The 21,955-nt window shown below is 40.4% G+C and overlaps 1 protein-coding gene across 1 annotated transcript in view; it reads left to right on the top strand.

The window, feature by feature from the left end:
* Positions 1 to 21,955, top strand: part of Itch (itchy E3 ubiquitin protein ligase) — a 90,112-nt gene that overhangs the window by 7,393 nt on the left and 60,764 nt on the right. Inside the window, exon 3 of the mRNA XM_055602210.1 lies at positions 13,158 to 13,248. Coding sequence (XP_055458185.1) covers positions 13,179 to 13,248 — 70 coding nt within the window. The 5' untranslated portion in view covers positions 13,158 to 13,178. The remainder of the gene's footprint in view (positions 1 to 13,157; positions 13,249 to 21,955) is intronic.

Here is a 21,955-nt window from a genome sequence, read left to right as displayed (position 1 = left end):
ACAACAATGATAATACTTTTTTTTTTTTTTTAAGAAAGGCTGGGCATACACCCTTAATTCCAACACTTGGGAGGCAAAGGCTGACAGATCTTTGTGAGTTCAAGGCTAGTCTATATAGTAAGTTCTAGAACAGCCAAAGCTGGAGGAGTGTAAGGCTATCTTTGTTTACATAGTGAGTTTGAGGAAGTCTGGACTACCTGAAATCTTCTCTCAAAAAAGACATGCACACACCAAAACAAACAAACAAACAAACAAATAAATAAATAAATAAATAAATAAATAAAGGAAGAAAGGAGAAGAACAGTGCTTCCTGAGAATTAGGGTCTACTGTATCCTTGAGACTGTTGTCAGTCTCCATCACTGTCATATCTTTGGCATACTCAGACATACTTTGTCTCCACTGTGAACCATGTTTATTAATCTCTCATCTGTGCGACCTTTTGATTTTGTTTTTGTTTGTGTTAACTAATCTCCCAATAAATGCTTCAGACAGAACTGGGCTTGGTTGGCTGATGTAAAGGAGTCTCATTTGCTGTAATCAAATGCTTGCATAAATGTGCTCTTTTTGATAGTTGTGGAGAGAAAGAAAGGAGATGATGATATGATTTGTGAAGGATAATAGAAAGGAAATGGTAAGAGGGAGAGCAGTTAAGTGAGATTGCAAAGAAGTTGTTTCTGATTGTTACAATGAAATATGTAGATTTTAAAGAGGGGGTGAAGAGTCATCTGCAATAAAGAGGAAAATTAGCTTTTATCCCTTCAATAATGGTCCATCTTACTAGAAAAGAAGTGTCCTGGAAAAGATTCTGTTTCCGAATATCTTCAAATGATCCTCAAGGATCCATCTACTCCATAACGCAGTTCTCTTTGGAAAGACACCTGGGAGACTTGTGTTGTAGTTTTTGTATTCTGTAATCTTCCACAGTTGACTTACATCTCTCAGGGTCTTATAATTTTCCCCCACTGTCCCAAAAAGAAAAGATAGGGTAGCTGATACTGTTCTAAACTCACTGTGTAGCCAAGGATGACCTTGAAGATGGAGCCTCCCGAGTGCTGGGATTTCAAGGGTGCCTATACTGAGTGTGTGCCTATGACGTCTCAGATGCTGTCTTGTTCACTGATTATACTTTGTGTTCATGAGCCGAGTCACTGTTTTCTTTGTTTGTTTGTTTTTTTTCTTTCTGGGGCTTTGGGTTTTGTTTTTGTGTTTTTTTCAGACAAGACACAGTTTCTCTGTTTAACAGCTCTCCTGGACTCGCTTTGTAGACCAGGCTGGCCTCCAACTCACAGCAATCTGCTTCCCAAGCGCTGAGATGAAAGGCATGCACTACTACCAGACCCAGCCAGATCATTTTCAATCCCAGAAAGAGGAGCATTTTATGCCCTGCCATTTATAATGACAGCTCCTGCATATTGAGCTTAGTCCCTACGGAAAGGCTAACAGTGGCTTGCTCGCTCTCTGGTTTTGTTTTGTGCGTGTGTGTGTATGGTGAATGTGCACACGTGTGGCCCTAGAATGGGAGAGACATCAGGTGTTGTATCACTCTGCACCACATGCCCTGACAGAGTCCCTCATGGAATTAGAGCCCCAGCAGCCTCTTGCATGTCCTCCTCACAACACTAGTTGCAGACATGGTCATGCTTGGCTTTTTCTGAGCATGCTTGGGTTTGAACTCAGTTTCTCATGATTGTGCCCAGCAAGTAGTTTATCCACTCAACTGTCCTTCAGTCCAACAAGAAGCTTGCTTCCTGGAGAAATAGGTCCTGTTTTATTTGGTTTCACATTTTATGAAAGAAAACTTTTTTGTCTTCTGAGACAAGGTATCTCTGTAGCCCTGGCTGCCCTAGAACTTGCCCTGTAGACCAGGCTGGCCTTGAACTCAGAGATCCTCCTGCGTGTGCCTTCTGAGTGCTGAGGTTAAAGGTGTGTGCCATTACTACCCAGTAAAAAAAAAATTTTTTTTTTAGAGTGTGTGTGTGTGTGTGTGTGTGTGTGTGGTGTACATGTGTGCTACAGTGCATGTGTGGAGGTTAGAGGACAACTTTGAGAAATAGGGTCTCTCCTTCCACCCTGTGAGTTTTGGGATTAAACTGGGCCTGTTGGGTTTGATAGCAAATACCTTTATGTGCTGTCTACATTTAGTTAGGTAAAGTGATTTGCTTTAAAAGAACAAAGCAGTCTGGAGAACAGAAAGAGATGCTAAAGGTTCACTTTATAAACATTAACTACTTTAGAGTTAGAGACATTGGGGTTCATATATCAGCAGTATGACCTTGTTTGACTGGTTTGTGCCCTAGTTTTTTCATCTTTAAGTTGAGAATATGTTCTTGGGGTCGTGTCTTTACTTGAACCAGGCTTGGCTTATAGAAATCATGAAACGCCATTTGTTAAAGGTTAGAAAAACCTCCACTTAAAAGTCATCCTATCGGGTTATTCACAAAACCTTTCTGGGTAGAACATTATAGACTTAGATGTGTGTAAGAGCTAGATAAACATTTAAGTCTGTAATGACAAACAGTGAGACTTTGTGAACTTGGCAGTTCAGATCCTAAGGGGGAGCTGTTAAGTAGAAGCTTTGGCTCCTTATGATTATTACTAGTTTTTGTTTGTTTGAGACAGAGTATCATGTGTTATAGGTGGCTTTTGTGCTCCATATATAGCAAAGAATGATCTTCAACTTTTAACATGTTCTTTTGGAGATCAGAAGTCTATGCTTTAAAGTTGGTTCTCTCCTTCCATCATTACATGGGTTCCAGATACTGAACACAAGCCATGGGCCTTGTGCAATGAGTGCTTTACTGGCTGAGCCACTCAGCAGCCCCCTGACTGCTGATCCTCTACCTCCTGAGCGCTGGGGTCACACCATGGGCACCACTTAGTGGTGCTGGGGATTGAACCCAGGGCTTCTTACAAGCGAGGCAGGACTATACCAGCTGAGCTACATCCCCATCCTTTTATGTTCTTTTTGAGCCAGACCCTCACTTGGAAGCCCTAATTGGCATGCTGCTCATGGTAGCCTTTCTCCAGTCTTTTGTGGGATGTGATTACAAGCTTGAGCCCCCATACTCTATTTTTTTATATTTTAAGATAAGGTCTTAGTTTGTAGTTCAGGCTAAGCTTAAATTTTAGCTACACCAGCCTTATTTTGTGAGTGGGATTTAGGATTGATTACAGGTCTGTGCTGCTTGACTCAGTAGGCCCGGTAGACCCAGTAGGCCCCGTAGGTGTGTTTGTTTTGTTTTGATTGTGTCATGTAGCCCATGCTGGCCTCAAATTCTCTATGTGATTAAGGATGACCTTGAACTTCTGATCCTCCTGCATCTGCTTTCTGATTGCTGAGATTATAGGAATGTGCTACCACATCTGATTTATGTCGTGCTGGGGATCCAATCCAGGGTATTAGGCATTCTAAACGGTCTACCAGTTGAACTGCATCTGTAATTCAAGCTAAGGTTTGTCCCCCCCCTCAGGGCTTCTCTATGTCCTCTGGCTGTCCTGGAACTTACTCTGTAGACTAGGCTGGTCTCAAACTCAAGAGATTGGCCTGCCTCTGCCTCCCAAGTGCTAGGATTAAAACAATGTACCACCATGCCTGGCTTTAAAGGTTTGGTCTACACACACACACACACACACTCTCTCTCTCTCTCTCTCTCTCTCTCTCTCTCTCTTTCTCTTTCTGTCTCACACACATACAAAACACCACAGTAGGTGAGATTGTACATTTTCTAGTTAGACCAGTTTAGACATTTCACAATATAAACATTTTAAAATATTTTGTATGTTTAAATACATACTTTTTTTTTTATCAACTGAAATATTATCTAAGGTTTTAGAAAAATATCCACAAATGTAGTGGTTATAAAAATTAAAATGTTTTTTTATTTTTTTATTTTATTTTTTCCCTGTTGGAGGGTTTCTCTGTGTAATGGCCCTGGCTGTCCTGGACTCAGACTCCCTTGGAGGCCAGGCTAGCCTAGAAATTAAGATGTTTTCAAGATTAGAAAAATAAATTGTGAAATATATAGTAATAAAGGCCTGGGGACATAGATTCAAGTTATTCTGAATGACCTACTCCCAAGTAGAGAGGTTACAGGAGTCTGTGTCACCAAATGACAAAGACACAAATCAACATACTTAAGAAATGCATTGCTGAGCATTAGGTAACTGAGCAAGAGGGGAAGCTCTCCTATATATTTGAGATTTGTTTTTGTTTTTGTTTTTTGAGACAGGGCTGGCCCACAACTCAAATAACTGCCTGCCTCTGCCCCCCAAGTACTGTGGAATCAAAGGCGTGCGCCTGACTTTATTTTTATTTTTTGAGACAATTCTTGATATTGTAGTTCCTGCTGATCTGTAGGCTGGGCTAGCCTCATTCACAATTTTCTTTGTCTCCCAGTGTCTTCTAGGTGTATACCACTGAGTATACAGTGTTCTTAACTTTCGGCCTGGTGGAGTATAGTGATTTACTAAGCTTAACAGTACTTTCCTTAAACTTTGCCTACATCCTAAGAACTGTTGCATTACATGATAGTTTTTTTTTTTTTTTTTTAACATTTCTTCATTTATTATTATACAGTATTACGCCTACACACCAGAAGAGGGCACCAGATCTCACTATAGATGGTTATGAGCTACTGTGTGGTTGCTGGGAATTGAACTCAGGACCTTTGGAAGAATAACCAGTGCTCTTAACCTCTGAGCCATCTCTCCAGCCCTACATGGTAGTTTTTAATGTTAGGAAGAATCAGTGACTTGCTTTTCACAGGGACAGTTTCATTGTACATCCTCAGGAATGGAGGCACTAGGGTTTTTTTCTCACTTCAATCATGCCAGCACTGATTTTCTTCTTTTTCTCTCTTAATAATAAGAGATAGTATTTTGTGGTTTTGGTCACATTTTTCTTACGCATCTTTTCATGTATTTGCTAATTTTAGGTCTTTTGGAAAAGTGTTTGTTCAGATTGAGTGCTGATTACAGGTGTAGGCTACCATCCCTGGTCTGTATGACATTGGAACTCAAACTTGTACTGCTAGGATGAGCTACATCCTCACTGAGCATGGTCCTTTATTTTTAAGGATTCATGGGTATCAAGAGATGATCAGAAACAAGAACTTCCTGAGAGCGAGGAACTGAACTTGCTATATTTCTAGTTGTATTATCTTACACAGCTATTGGAAGAGAACAGCATTTGTAGTGTTGCATTAGTTACATGTCTTCCAAACCCACCAAATCCTTTAAAGCCCAGCAGTGAATGAGTCAGTCAGAGCCAGAAACAAGTGGTTGTAGTATTATAATACTGTTTTCTAAAAAGCTGTTTGGGGAATTGGGAAGAAATTGCCTTCTGGAATACTAGGTATTAGTTATTTTCCTGCTTAGGAGAGAAAGTTTTTATTTTTGCTCACTTTAAATGGATGCAGTTTGCTGAAGCCTTGAAGGCATGGGGGAGAAGTTTGAGGGGCCTTGGCAGTCAGGAAGCAGAGGGAACTCAAAGGTTAGACGGGCTGTTATACTCCAGGGTGCTCAGCATCACTGGCCACTTCCCCCAGCAAGGTCTTGCCTCCCAGATGTCCCACAACTTCCCCAAGCAGTACAGTGAGCTGGGGCCAAGTGTTTTAAACATGGGGACCATTTTACATTCAAACTATTACAGAGTTTGAATCAACAAATTAATGTTAAATGTTAGACACTACTGTCAATTTAAGCTCTTTTCGTTGTTATTGAGCTTTGAAAGTTGAAGCTTCCCGTTTTTCTGTCCTGCAGCATATGCTCTAGACACTATGCTGATATTTCGTTGGAAATGGCAAAAGGGCCTCCAGTGATCTGAGACCTTTTGTGCTGTTTAGAGCCAAGGTTGCACTGTTGTGGGGAAAGAAAGTGGTTTACATTTTACCTCTCTACCTGAGTGACTTTGACTTTATTCCCTTCTTTTGCTGGGAAAAAGATACAAATGGATGTGTCTACTTGGTGCCTTCAATTAAGAAAATAAGGCTTATATTAAATTACTTAAAACTTTTCTTAAAGTACATTGAGGCATATAAAATTATGTTGAATGTTTATTTTTGAAAATAACCCAAACGTCTTAATTGTGTATAAATAGAAGGCATACTTTAAGGTGATAAATATTGCTTAGATGATAAGGTATTACTAAGTATCTTTAGAAAATGTATCTATATTCCTTATTTTTTTTCTTTGCCTTTTAGGAAGATATTAAAGTTAGTATTTCCTCTGGCATTATTGTAACTCTTCTGTTCTTATTTCAGGCATTCTGTTTATCACAATTTCTAGCAAAATAATAAATGTTTATCAAATGATAGGAAGTATTAATGTTTCTCAAATGATTGGATGTATTAAATAATAAATGTTTCTCAAATGATATGTATTAACAACTGACTTTCAGGATTTTAATTGACAGACTTATAGGCAATAGATTAGACTTAGATTCAAACTGATGTTTTCATTAATTTTAGCACAGTGATTCACTAGGTAAGATAGTAGACTTTCCACTACTATAGTTGATTGTGAACACTTAAAAAGAATCATACATGCTACTCTGCCTTAGGAGGCTTTTAAGTTTGAGATCAGTCAAGACTACATGACTATGAGACCCTGTCTTAAAAAAATTGTTGTGAAAAGTCATTGCCCCACCATAGGAAATTTGTGCAGAGGCCTTTATCTGTATACTTAACAAATTTTAGAGCTATGAGATGGAAGCACAGCTTAAAGCTGGTTTAAAAATTTAGTAACTCCAGTTCCAGGGGAACTGGTACCTTTTGACCTCTGTGGGCTGCAGGCATGCAGGAAGTGTGTATACATACATGCAGGTAAAATAATAAATAAAAATAAAAACTTCATTTAAAAAGTCAGTCAGGAATGGAGAAATTGTTCAGTAGTTAAGAGTACTTCTCCAGTTCAGTTTTTACCACCCATGTCTGGCAGCTCACAATTGCCTGTAATTCCAGCTCCTGGGGACTCTACACCCTCTGCAGGTTTCCACAGATTATCCCCACACTCCTGGCATACACTGGCGTACACAGCATACATACATAATACACACACGAAGAAAAATAAAAATACACCTTTCAAAAATTCAGTGTCAAGAAGGAGCATGTCATTGAAGAGGTAAAAAGGGTGTTGGAAGACATAAGTTACTCTAGCAGTGAGACATCTGAGAGGAAAGGAGGCTCTGTGGAAAGAGCGCGAATCTTAGATTTTCCCAAGATACTCAGGAGGGTTAAAAGTAATTTTTTAAAGATTATTTATTTTTATTGTATGTATATGACTGTTTTGCCTGCATGTATACAAGTGTACTGTGTGTGTAGAGCCCATGGAGGCCAGGCAAGGGCATCGGATCTCCTGTAACTAGAGTTATAGACATTTAAATTGCCATGTAGTACTAGGGACTAAATCTGGATTGTCTTCAATGGTAACAAGTGATCTGAACCATGGGACCTTCTTTCCAGCTCAATTTTACTTCTTTTTAATGATAGAAACTAGATTAACAGCTTTTTGTTTGTTTTAGACAGTTGTCATTATGTATCCCTGGTTGGCCTAGAATTCACTATGTGGACCAGCCCATGCCTAAACCCAGAGGGATCCACCTGCCTCTGCTTCCCAAGTGCTAGTATTAAAGTTGTTTGTCAGCATGTCTGGCAACGCATGTTTCTGTGTATCACATTTGGAATATAGTTTTACTTCTTTGGAATCAGCCTTACTAAGACTGTACTGTCTTCATTCTTTTCAGTGTGCTATATACTGAATATCCAGTATACAGTGTACTGTATGTTCAACCCGTTCTTCATATTGTTGGACACACACACTCTTGGAATTTTGACACACACATGTAAGAAGGGCTTATTTTCCCTCTTTTGTAGTCACTAATGTCTTCTCAGAACCTTTACCTCAGAGGAAATAGTTGTATTCTTCTTTCCTAGCAATTTTGACTTCTTAAAGGTGTTATATGTATTTATTTGTGTAGGAACACACACACAGAATAATTAAAGAGGCCATGAATTTGAATGAGAGTAAGGGAGGAGGTTACTTGTGGAGGAGATGGAGAGGAGAAAGAGAGGAGGTGGGAAATGTGTCATTCTGTGCCTTTTCCTGGATTTGGCTGATTGCCCACGATTTTTGGTGTTCCTTGGCTTACATATGATTCTTTCTCATCTGTGTTTGTTTCTGCATGACATTCTTCTATGTCGTCTGCACTTAGTGCATGTCCCTGTGTCCAGTGTGACTGTATTGTGTTTACAAAGACCCTGCAAGAACATTTAAGGTTCAGAGTGGCTATGAATCTTGGGAAGGTGCACTGTTCAACCCATTCTCCATATTGTTGGACACACACACAATGTTGGGCCTTCATTACAGGATCTTGAGCTGGGATTTAAATCCAAGGTTTTGGGTATGCTAGGCAGTTGCTTTACCACCAGTCTACTGTCCTAGCCCTGGTGTCATTTTAAGTGTCCTGTCTGTCAGTCTACCTACCTATCAATCTATTGCCCTGGTGTTTTTTTTTTTTTTTTTTGTTTTTTTTTTTTTGAGACAGTCTCACTGTGTTGGTCATTCTCTCTTGACTCAACCTGCCAATTGTAGATTGGGATTATAGGCTTGTGCCTCTAGGCCCTACTGATGGTTTTGTGTATGTACACATATGAAAGTTTGCATGTGCACGTGGAGGCCAGAAGCTAATGTCTGTTTTCTTCCCACTGCACCTCACTTTTTTGAGACATGGTCTCTTTGTGAACATGGAGCTCATCAGTTACCCTAGCTGGAAGCAAGCCCAAAGGGATCCTCCTGTCCCTGCCCATGCTATTTCCTCTATTTTTATGAGGGTACTGGAAGTTGATCTTAGGTCTCCTGTGCTTGTAAGCATGTCAGCTGAGCCAGGTCCCAGGAGCTTCCCACCCCCAGGTGAGGTTTTTATTTAATTTTTAAAGTTTTTCAACATTTTTTGTGGTAACTCGTGCTTAAGCAAGTGTTCTACTTCTGAATCATATGTCCAGATATGGCGGGGGCTTTTTTGCAGAATTGCCTGAGGTATAAAAAAGACAGGGAGACTTCTAATATGGTTTTAAGTTTTGGCCTTTTGCTGGGACAGTCTCCCAGGTGCCATTTAAAGTAACCAATATTCTAGCCTACTACCTGCCAGGTGATAGGTAGCTCTCTACTTGTGCTGTTTCAGCCCTTTTGTTCCCACCCATGTCATTTGCATGTGTCTCCCTGTGTTGCAGCACTCTCTGTGCCAGGAAGTTCTGTCCTCATACTTCCTGCCCCTGCTCTTGGCCATCAGCAGTGTCTCCAGGCAGAGAGGGCTGTCTGATCTTCAAGTGTCTGAGCAGGTGTGGAAGGACAAGTATTTACAAATATAAAACAGGTGATGGGCCATAGAAATGACAATACCAAGATCCTGCCAGCACTTAGCTTTCTGCCTGTACAGTATTAACAATTGAAATTACAGAGACACACCTTTGTACAATGTGAAAGTCACCCAACATCCAGATCCACAGTAACTTAAATCTTTTGTATTTTTTATTTTGTGAATGTGTGTGTCATGTTGTGCAGGTAGAGGTCAGAGGGCAGTACAGGTAGAGGTTAGGATAATTTTTGGTAGTTGATTCTCATTTTCTACCTTGTTGAGGCATAATCTCTTGTTCCTGCTGCTGTGCTTATGTCTAGACTTCTGCTCATTCTTGTACTCTCAGTATTTGGGTATCCTGCTGAGGCAGGAGGATTGCTGGGATTTCAAGGCAAGCCTGGATTCCATGGTGAGTTCCATAACAGTCTGGAACTGCAGAATGAAACCCTGTCTCAAAACCAGCAAACCAACAAACCAGAAAATAGGGTTGGAGAGATGGTTTGGTGGTTAAGAGTGCTTGTTGCACTTGTGACAACCTGTGTATCATTGTATAAGATGCACCTGTAGCTCCAGCACTGAGGGGAGACAGAACCAGGAGGGTCACTGGGACTTGCAGGATACTAGCCTAGCTCAAAACAGAACAAAACAAAACAAAATGCCTCTCCCCACCAACAACCCACAAACTTCAGGTTCAGGGAAAGACCCTGCCAGAAAGGAACAAGGCAGAGTGATAGAGGAGGACAACCTTATTTCCCCCTCTGATCTCCACACATACATACACAAGTGTGTATACACCAGGCGTGCATACACACAATTACTCAAGCAGTTTCTGAAAATAACTAAACAAACAAAGCTTGTAGCTCATCATCTTAGCCCAAAATGTTTTTGTATTATTTCTGAAAAGAAAAAAAAAAAAAAAAAGACATTTTCCTCTGTAACTGTTGTGTGATACTGTTCTTGACAAGATGTAAGCAAGTGTCTACTCACCCCAGATTTGGAGCCAACACTAGATGAGAATAGATACCACTGAAGTCCAGCTTCCTGAGCCAGCGAGTTTATTGGGGTTACTTACAGGAGTGTGGGTAAGGGTTACCTACAGGAGCAGAAATGACCCAGAGACCACCACCAGAGGCTGCCCCGGCACGAGAGACAGTAGCACGAAAGCTGGAAACCTGGACTTCACTGTGCAGCTTACAGGCGGCTTGGCAGGCTGGAGGTGTCTTCCCAGGCAGCTTTCTGACTTTAGAGTGCCTCTCAGCTTTCTAGTGAATGGCCAGCATCAGGGACTTTCTGAATTTCCCCTCAAAGATGGAATGTTTTATTTTGGAGGAAATGGCTATACGATAGTAATTATAGTAATATAATAGTATTATCACATCTTCTGAAAATTTGTATTTTATTTTTTTAAGAATCTCATGCAGCACTGGCTGACCTGGAACTCACTGTGTAGATTAGGCTGGTGTCAAACTCATAGAGAGCCTCAGTTGTCTCCTTCCACCAGTAGGTTCCAGGGTCAAATTCAAGTTGTCAGGCTTGGCAGCAAGTACCTTAACCTGCTGAGCCATCTTGCCTACTGTTGGTTGATTTTTAAAAAGGGATTTAGTTTGTGCATATGTTTGTGCCATGCATGTACATATGGCCCTTAAAAGGCCAGAAGAGAGTGTCAGTTGTAGGTGGTTGGGAGCCATCTGACATTGCTGTCAGAGCAACAAGAACTCGTAAGTGCTGAGCCATCTCTCCACGTTCCTCTGTTGATTTTTACAGTCAGTTTTTAGTTATGTTTTTTCTATTTGAGACTAGATTTTCATGTAGCTCAGGCTAGTTTCCAACACTGAGTTGAGGTAATACTTGATAAAAATAACAATACTAAAGTCCAGCCTGTACTCCACTCTCTGCTAGTATAGAAATCAGCAGTTGAATAATACAGAGACAACTGGAATTTTGCTTCTTTTGTTTTTTGGGACAGGGTTTCTTTGTGTAGCCTTGCCTGTCCTGGACTCGCTTTGTAGACCAGGCTTGCCTTAACCTTAACCTTGCCTGTTCTGGACTTGCTTTGTAGACCAGGCTAGCCTCGAATTCAGAGATCCGCCTGCCTCCCCCAGTGCTGAGATAAAGGCGTGCACCACCACCGCCAGGTGGAATCTTGTTTCTTGATTGCTTCTGTATATCCTGAATTTTTTAAAATATCTTTATTTTTTGTCAAAGATGTGTGGCAGATATGCTTTCAGTATTGAGGAATAGGTAATAAACTAGTGACAGTTTCTGAGGTTTGTGAGTCAGACCGTGTAGAGTTGAAGCTCCTACAACACATCTCGTCTCTCTTACGTCTGAGGTGACTGCTAATGACTGTGTGGTGTATTTTATCAAAATGAAAGGGCGCTGTCAGCAGAAGCATTTGAGTTGGGAGGCTGGTTGGAAGCAAAATATAAAGAAAGTTGTTAAGAGTGGCTCCAGAAGTTTTAGCGTGAACATCGAGAGTTAGAGTTGCAACTTATTAGGTGATAATATGCTTAGAGTACAGGTCTGCAGAAAAAAATCAGGAGTTTAGTTTGGGGTATCTCAGTATGGAGTGTCTTTTAGATAACCAAGTGAAGTTTTTTAGGTTTTTAGGAGTAAGGTCTAGGCCAGACATTTAGTTTCTTGGGTCATATTATATGGATACAGTTTAAAGCTCTAGGACCTGATAGTGTCCTCCAGGGAATGAATATATAGAAAACAGTAATTGAGCCAGTGTAAGCCAACATTAGGAGCAGAGAGGAAAAAGACATTTAAAAAAATTGTTAGCTGGGTGGTGGTGGCACACGCCTTTAATGCCCGAATTCAGGAGCCAGAGTCAGGTGGATCTTTGTGAGTTCAAGGCCAACCAGGTCTACAGAGCATGTTCCAGAACAGCCAGAGAAACTCTGTCTAAAAAAAAACAACAATTATATGTATATATGAATGTTTGCCTGCATGTATGGCTGCATCTCACATGTATTTGGGTCCAAGGAGGTAAAAAGACAGCATTGGATCTACTGGAACTGAAAATATAGATTGTTCTGACTCCCTGTGTGTGTGCTGGGAACTGAACCAAGGTCCTCAGTAAGAGCAGCAAGTGTTCTTAAGCACAGCATCACCTCTTTAGCCCCAAGAAAAGTAATCTTTTAAGAGACTGAGAACAAATAATCAGAAGATCATAAACCTAGAAAAAACCTAGAAATTGTGTCTTAGGAACTCAAGGGAAGGGCATTGTTTATACCAGTGGAGGAAGTTTAAATTTTGTTGATAATGGAATTATTAGAAATGTAAATTGTGTTTAGCAGTGTGAAAGCCGTTGATTATTATTGAGCCTTTAGTAGTAAAGGGTGGGACTATAGTGGCCCAGGATTAACGAAGGAAGGGTCCAGGAGAGCTTCAACGCCGGGTATTTTAGATGAGGACAGCAGGAGGTGGCTCCCTCCCCCTACCAACCTGGCGCCATAAATTTAGCTGCCCCACCATCAACCCTAGTAAGAATTATTACCATGACCTTTATCAGGCTTCACTCTTCTTTGACCTTATAAGGTTGCTTCCTCTTCCCCCACCAAGACCCCTTGGCCCCTGAGTATGCAAATAGTGTCTTCCAACACTCCTGCCCTAGTCACCCCTGCATAGCAGCAGTGTTTTTGTGTGTGTGTGTGTGTGTACTCAACAGTGCACAACAAGCCTGGATACCCTGAGGGAGGGGAAGCGCAGCTGGTACCCAACGGGCCAGACTATAGCTATTTCCATAGTTTTAAATGGAAAATGTTGATGTTAATAGTATCTCTTTTGTCTTGTTTTCAGGTTTGCTGTCTTATTGATGGTATGTCTGATAGTGGATCACATCTTGATTCAATGGGTAGTCTGACCATGAAATCACAACTTCAGATCACTGGTAAGTCTTTTTTTTTTTAAGATTTATTTATTTAATTTATGTGTTTGAGTGCTCTGCTTTCATGCATACCAGAAGAGGGAGTCAGATTTCATTGTAGATGGTTGTGAGCCACCATGTGGTTTCTGGGAATTGAAGTCAAGACCTCTGGAAGAGCAGCCAGTGCTCTTAACCTCTGAGCCATCTTTCCAGTTCCCACTGGTAAGTCTTAAAAAGGTACAGTACCTTATATCTCTGCCTCTTCCATTAAAAAAAAAAAATCATAATTTTAATAGTGATTGGAGACATTGGCTCACTGGTTAAGAGCACTTGCTGCTAGTAGACCGACCCTGGTTCAGTTTCCGGTACCCATATTATAAATGGGGGCTCACAACTCCAACTCCAGGGACCCAGTAACCTCTTCTGGCCTTCACTTACACATGCATACATATGTCTAGATTAAAAAACAAATCCTAAATTTTTCATTTTTAAAGTCTTGTGAGAACAAAATGTTTAGTGGACTGTGACATCTTAGGGACCAAATCAGTGTTTGATGAATGAACAGATGAACAGAAAGTTAAGATATATTGTAGTAAATAAATAATGAGCGTTGGGCTATATGTTTATTATTAGCCCTAAGATTATCGTGGCGCTATTATCTAACCCTCTATCACAAATAATGAGATACAGACACCTGTTAGATTTATGATTGCCTTATTACCTTGGCCCAGGTAGATATTTCACCTATGCTGTCTCAGTATCCTAACCATCCATCTCCCAGCCCCTGTCCAGTGCCATCTGCCTTAATCTTCTTCATCTGAACTATCTTCCATCTATAGTCTTATAAATACTTGCTTTTCTTCTTCATTTGGGCCTTTCCACGCTGTTATTGGAGTCCCAGGCCTACATGATTTCTTCTGCATGCTAACCTATCTGGGTACCCTCCTTCCTCCTCTCTTGAGCAGTTATTCTCCTGAACCCTCTCCAAGCCTGGGAACTTTAGCCACACCTACCCCATTCTGCCCTGCCCAGGTATAGGCTCTTAATCAGCCAAGCAGATATGTCTTAGGCAGGTTTACAAAACAAGGATAGGTGTAACCAGATCTTGAGGGCCAGTAACACACATCAGACCAACCTCCAACAGTATGTAAAAATAATTTTTACTTTGTAAAAAATTTATATATTACTTATATAGCATTCTGCCTGCATGTGTGCCTGTGCACCAGAAGAAGGCACCAGATTTCACTATAGAGCCAAGATGTGGTTGCTGGGAATTGAACTCAGGACCTTTGGAAGAATAATTAGTGTTCTTAACCCCTGAGCCATCTCTCCAGCCCCTCATTTTTACCTTTAAGACAGTTTGTAGATTGATTCTTCTCCATTATACTGGCATCTGGGCAGTCACTATTGGTTATTAATGATTTTACTGATTATAAATAGGATTGGTCCATTATCACCACAATCAGTTTTATTGTTTATTTACCTTTAGAAAATTGTAATTTTGAGAATTTCATATGTGGCTTCTGCATTTATGTCATTTCCATCCCTCCCCCTCTAACTCCTGTGTTTTTCCCTACTCCTCAAATGTATAACCTCGTTGTTAATCATTATTGTTACGCACAGACACAAAAACACACACATTACACCGTGGTGAGTTCATTTAGTGGGGTTTGTGTGTGTGTAATTTTGTTGTTTCTCTGTGTGTGTGGTCTGTTTGTGGTTAGGGCTCCACTGGATGTGGAGAAGACTGATGCCCCCTCTCTTATGCCGTGCCTCTTCTCTAGGGTTGGCCTTGTGAGATGCCCGTGAGCCGTGGTAGCATCACTTGATGCCGCCATTGTGTGCGTCTTGTTTAGGTGACTATTGTTGAGATTTCATGGGCATAACTTCCCTGTCGTACATAGAAGAAAATACTGTCTTGCTGCTAAAGCCCAGGTCTTCTGGCTTTTCAAATCTTTCGCTCCCTCTTCTGCAATATTCTCTGGTTCTTAGCTGTAAGGCTTGTGTTGTAGATGTAGCATAGATGTAGCAGCTGGGGTTTGGGCACCCTGTGGTTAATTAGTCTTTGAATTTTGCCCAGTTGGGGATTGCTATGATGGTCTCTAACTGCTGCAAAAAAAAAAGCTATTTTGATGAAGGGTGAAACAATATCCTTCTCTGTGGCTATAAGGGTAAGAAAGTACTTAGAGTGCAGGAAGGGATGACACTGGGGTAGGAAAGTGGCCGTCGTAGGTTTTCCTCTAGGGTCCATGGTGTCACCAACCACAGATTGTTGGCTAGGTCTGAGGTAGTAGGCATGAATTTTCTCCAATTGAGTGGGCCTAAAGTTTAAATTAACAGCTGCTAGTTATCCCTAAGATGTAAGTGTCACTATTGTACTCTTGTGAGTATCTTGCTGTGCTGGTCATCATTATGGTTTACCGGCTTTACGTCTGTGTAGAACTCTTGATAGCTTTGCTTCTTTGGCAGCTTGCTTAGCACCTTTGTATACTATGAGAGCTGGTCCACAGCAAAGAGGCTTCTAGGTCAGTTCTAGCTTGATTCTTCCAAATCCTATCTCTAAAGTATGTCTTTAGCAATAGGGTCTTACCTTCAAGTTCTGGGAGGCAAGTTAGAGCAATGGCAGTAGCCTATATTGTTTTGGGAATTTCTTAGACTCTCCTGACCAACAGCTCAAAGGGAGGTTTTCCATGTCTGGCACTGTTTTGGTTTATTTTTAAATTTAAATTTATTTTTTATAATTTATTCACTTAAAAAAAAAGATGTCTATTAGGGAAAGCATTATCACCCCCAAGTGGCATAATTTTATTAGAAAATATGTATATGTGTGTATACATATAATTATTTATCTTAAGTACATATAAGCTATACATATGTAAATGCTTAGTCATCTATAAGTAATATACATACACACATACACACACACACACACACACACACACACACACACACACATATATAGTTTGTTTGTTTGGTTTTTCAAGAAAGGGTTTCTCTATGTAGCCTTGGCTGTCCTGGATTTGTTTGTAGACCAGGCTGGCCTCAAACTCACAGATTTCTGCCTGCCTCTGCCTGCCTCTGCCTCCTTGAGTGCTGATATTACAGGCGTGCTCCGCCACACCAGGCTATATATATGTATTATAAACACAAAATGTTTTCCTGTGACTTTTTCAGATCTCCTTAATGTTACTCATCCCTCCTCTCTCCGTCTTTCTCTGTATTGTCTTCATTTTCCCTAGTGTGCTGCCCTCCCTTTTCTCATTTCCCCATTCGGAGCCCCCATGTGCCATTGTTCCCCTTTGTAGAGCCTCCCACTTCACCCCCATGATCTCTTTTTACTTTCTTGGTTTCTGCAGTTACACCAGGTGATTTGCCCACATCTGGAGATTCAGAGCTAGGATCCGAAAGTAAGAGAGAACATGCAGCTGTTGCCTTTCTGGGTCTGGGTGACCTCACTGAGAACGATGGTTTCTAGTTCTATCCATTTCTCTGCAAATTTACAGTGAATGGAATTCTACTGTATAAATGTACAACATTTTCATTATCTATTAGTTAGTTGAACAGTTAGATTGTTTCCATACTTTTGCTGTCATGAATGGAGCAGCAGAGGAAATGGCTGAGCAGGTATCTGGAAAGTAGGGTGTCAAATCCTTTGGACATATACCAAGGAATACTAGAGCCTGGTCAAATGGAATGTCTACTTTTTAGTTTTTGAGACTTCTCTGCACTGATTTTCATAGTGGCAGCATCCGTTTGTAGTTCTTCCCGCAGTGAATGACCTTTGCCCACATTTTCACCAGCATTTGTTATCAGTTTATTTTTGTCTTATCTTAGTCATTCTGATTGGGGAAAGACGAAATCTCAGAGTAATTTTAATTTTTATTTCCCAAAATTGTTGATGATGTTAATTAAACACTTTTAAGGGTATTTCTTATCCGTTTTTATTTCTTCTTTTGAGAACTCTGTGTTCAGATTCATAGCTTTGAGTTCTTTGTTTATATTGAATATTAACCCTTTATCAGATCTATAGTTGGCAAAAATTTTCTTCCTCTTCACTCAGTTGATTGTTTCTTTTGCTGTAATACTGTCGTATTTATTCATTCATTCATTCATTTATTTATTTATTTTTTAAAATTTAGTCTTTTATTACTTATTTATATAGGATTCTGCCTGCATGTGTGCCCACATGCCAGAAGAGGGCACCAGATCTCATTACAGATGGTTGTGAGCCACCATGTGGTTGCTGGGAATTGAACTCAGGACCTCTGGCAGAACAGTCAGTGCTCTTAACTTTTGAGCCATCTCTCCAGCCCCATATTGTCGTATTTAATATTTACTGTTGGTATATCTTTCAGTTACTCATCAGTTATTCCTAAACAAGCTGTATACCCAAATCACCACATAGAGACTGGGATTTATTTAATTAACCTAGAACACAATGCTGGGCAATAGTTACTCCATCCTAAACTGCAAAGCCCACATAGTTTCCTCCCATTCAGATTTTCCCACATTATACTTGCTTTTAGTCATATCTAAGGTCTGGTCCATTTCTCCATGTGGTTCCAAGACCTCCTCTGCGGATCCTCTTATCTCCTTTACCCCTCGCTTCCTTCTCTTCACCTCTTCAGACCAGGATGTCTCACCCTATATTCTCCATTGTATAGCATTGGCTAGTTGGTTGTTTAATTGACAATATAGAGAACAAATGGTAGCATGTTTACATAAACTTGAGACAGGTGATGCTCAGAATAAGCATCACAATGCAATGTCTGGATTGAAACCAGATAGTGGGGGAGAGAAATCAGCATTCAGATGAACAAGGGTAAATTGTATACATTCCAAAAGAACATTATAACAACACTGTAAGAAGACTTTTAGTTTCATGAGGTCTCATTTATCAGTTGTTGGCCTTAATTCAGGAACAAATAGAGTCCTGTTCAGAAAGTCCTTTCCTATACCTTTATCTTGGGTACTGCTCTTGTTTTCTTCTAGCAGTTTCAGTTTTCACATTAAGGTCTTTGATCCATTAAAAAATTTTAAAATTTTGTGTGCCTTGGTATTTTGCCTACATGTGTGTCTGTGTGAAGGTGTCAGTTTCTGGAAATGGACTTACAGACAGTGGTGAGCTGCCATGTGGGTGCTGGGAATTGAACTCCGGTCCTCTGGAAGAGCAGCCATACCTGCTGAGTTCTCTCTCCAGTCCTCTTTGATCCATTTTTTAACATAGGTGCTTAGAGCTATAAACTTCCCTCCTAGAACTGCCTATACTGTGTCCCAGTGGTTTTGTTGTTTTCATTTAATTTGAGGAAAAATTTCATTCTAGATTTTTTCCTCAGCTTCTTTGACTCATCCATCACTTAGTAATAATGTTTAATCTCCATGAGTTTACATACTTACTAGAGATTCATTTGCTATTTATTTTAAGCTTTATCACATTGGTCAGATAGGATATACAGTCATTCAGTTTTTCTGAATTTCTTGAGATTTGTTTTGTGTCCTGTATGTGGTCAGTTTTAGAGAAACTGCCATGGGCTCCTGTGTAGATTATATGGTCTTTGGTGATGGGTGGAACATTCTGTAGGTATGTCTGTCTGATGTACCATGCTGTTTTTATTTATTTGCTTTGTGTTTTGTTTTGCTGTCATGGTTCCATAGCTCAATCTTGTGCCTAATATGATATGTAGCCAAGGATGACCTTGAACAGGAGACCCTCCTGCTTTCCACCTTTTAAGTGCTCTCTCTGGCAGACATATGCTGCCACACCTGGTTTAACAGTTTTAGAGTGATTTTTGTCTCTCCAGAAAGAACTCCTGTACCCATTAGCATCATAAATCATTTACCGTGGGTAACCACAAATCTAGGTGTTCACTTGCCCACTTTTTGTGGATGTGGATCTCACACAACTTTGATGTTTTGTGGCTTCTTTCACTTAGTATGTTTTCAAGGTTCATTCATGTTGTAGCATGTATCAGTATTTTACTGCCATATAGTAATTCCATTGTGTTAATGTATAATATTTTTTGTAGTTGATGGGTGTTTGGATTGCTTCTTTTATTTTTTCACATTTACTTACTGTTTTGCGCACATGCAAGTGTACAAGCGCATGTGTGTGGAAGCCAGTGGACAGTGTTCTTTTCTTACATCATGAGGTTCTTCGGATCAAACTAAAGTCCTCAGGCTTGGCAGCAAGCACCTGTGGTCTCTGAGCTATCTTGCTAGACTTGTACTTTTTGTCTATTGTGAATAATTCTCTGAACATTTGTACAGTTTTTGTGAGGATATATGCCTTCTCTTCACTTGGGAGTGTATGTAGGTGTTGAGTTGCTTGGTCATATAGTATCCATGTGTAGCATGTTGAGGATTCCAGGTTGTTTTTCAATTTTAGTATATGTGCTGTGGAAGCAAGCACCCAGGTTGTTTTTCAGAGCAGGTACACCATTATGTAATTTCATCATCAGTATAATAGGATTCCAATTTCTCCATCTCTTCCCAATGCTTGTTATCTGTCATTTTGATTGTAGCCATCCCAGTAGCTGTAGTTTTGACTTGTGTTTCCCTGGTAGCTAATGATAATGATGTTGGGCATGATTTTGTGACCTTGTTGGCCATTTTTATTTCTGTTTGGGAAATTAGTTATTCAAATCCTTTGGTTCCTATTATTTAGTAACATCTATTTTGTTTATCCTTTAGCTGTACTGTATAACATAATAATTTAATGTGCATTTTTAGGTTATGTTTCTGCTTAGAAACCTATACTGCTTCTTTTCATTGAGGTGTAGATTTTTCTTTTTTGGTCTTACCTAAGACTTTCCAGAGTGTAGCTCCGTTTTCCTGGTGTGTTTCTGCTATTCCTGTTTATATCTAGATTGTAAATGTGTTAGACCACAAAGCATGTCCTTTTAAAAAATTATGTGCATATGTGTAAGCTCAGTGTGGGCTGGTGCACATGAATGCCATGCCCACAGAGGCCAGAAGAGAGAGCGCTGGCTGCCCTGCTGCTAGAGTTACAGGGATATGGTTGTGAGCTGCCCCGTGAGACAGCGATACATGCTTGTAACTGCTGAGTCACCTTTCCAGCCCTAACACATACCTTAATTGCTATATTCATCAAAACCTGAGGCAGTGTTCATATATATATATATATATATATATTACACATATGTACATTATATATACTATGTATATATATATAATATATATCATGCTGCCTTAAGCTAATAACATCCTAGAATTTCTTGGTGTGGCTTCACTCACTTTAAAACTGGTGTTTCTTTACTAGCAATGCCTAACGAAAGGTACGGTTTCTTTGTCAGTGCCAGATTGTAGTTACTTCCTCCTCCTCCAAGCTAGACTGGCTTAAATTGGACAAGCTTCTGCCTTTGGGGGCTGGTGTTGAAACCTTTGACTGTACTGGAACTGTCTGTATTTTTCAGGTTACATAAGTAGTTTATATTTCTTGCATTTAAAAAAAAATGAAGTTAACATTTTTCTTTTAACATTCTTTAAACAAAGTTACTATCTTTTATAATGATGATGAAAGGAAGAAGTCTAAGCAAAAACACAAAAAAACAAGAACTGTAACTTCTTGATGGTACTGCAAAGAGTTTTTGTCCCATTTTAGTCTAAAAGTTTCAAGGTACCTAAACACAGGGCTTAAAAGAATGAATGAGTGAGTGAGTGAGTGAGTGAGTGAGTGAATAAGGGGCTGGAATATGGCGAAGTACAAATGCTTGCTATGCAAATATGAGGGCACCAACTTCCTTCCTCAGAAATCCCATTCAGTGCTGGGTAGCCATGGCGGCTTGCCTGTAAGTCAAGCCCTGGAAGGCAGAGAAGGGATTCGGAGAGCAAGCTGGTCAGCAAGAGCAGCCATATTGAGAGACCTTCCTTCAGGGAATAAAGTACAAGAGTGGCCAAGGATGACTCGCAGCATCAACCTTGAGCCTTCAGAGACATTCACGCACGCATGCAAACATACCCGTACACGTGCACCCACGCCACGCAAAAACCGATGCATATACACATTTACACCGTGTGGACACATGTCCATACCACACACGCCTGAAAAACAGGAAAAACAAAAGAATAACAGATAAATTATTTTCAGCAAATATGTCATATATTTGTCAGTTTTCTGACCCAGTAACAAATACCTGAGATAATAAACTTATAAAGAGAAGTGGATCGGGTCAGTGATGGCTCCCTGGGTAAATGCACTTGCCTCAAAGCCTGGTGACCCAAGTTCCATCTCTGGAACCCACATGGTGGAAGGGGAGGACTGTCTCCGTCAGGTTGGGTTCTGACCCTCATACTTGCATCATAGCGCCAGCACCCCTTCCCACAAGTAAAATAAATATATCATAAAATATAAAACATAAATGAAATCTATACATCTATAATATATATGCAATGTTTGTATGTGTGTATACTTGCACATATACATATACGTTTGAATGTGTGTATGATCATGTGGGTTTTAATTCCTACTGTCTTTGGGTTTTTTCTTTTTCTTCTCTTTCTTTTTGTTTCTCTGTGTATCCGTGGCTGTCCTGGACTTGCTTTGTACACCAGGCTGCCCTTGAACCCACAGAGATCTGCCTGCCTCTGCCTCCCCTAGTGCTAGGATTACAGGTATGTACCACCGTACCTGGCCGCTGCCGCCGCCGCCGCCGCCGCCGCCGCCGCCTCCTCCTCCTCCTCCTCCTCCTCCTCCTCCTCCTCCTCCTCCTCC

The sequence above is a fragment of the Psammomys obesus genome, unplaced genomic scaffold (genome assembly GCF_907164565.1).
Source record: "Psammomys obesus unplaced genomic scaffold, mPsaObe1.curated_primary_1811, whole genome shotgun sequence".
NCBI classification, from domain to species: Eukaryota; Metazoa; Chordata; class Mammalia; order Rodentia; family Muridae; genus Psammomys; species Psammomys obesus.
The sequence above is the reverse complement of the archived record's forward strand: the minus strand, read 5'-3'. Positions and strand labels throughout refer to the sequence as shown.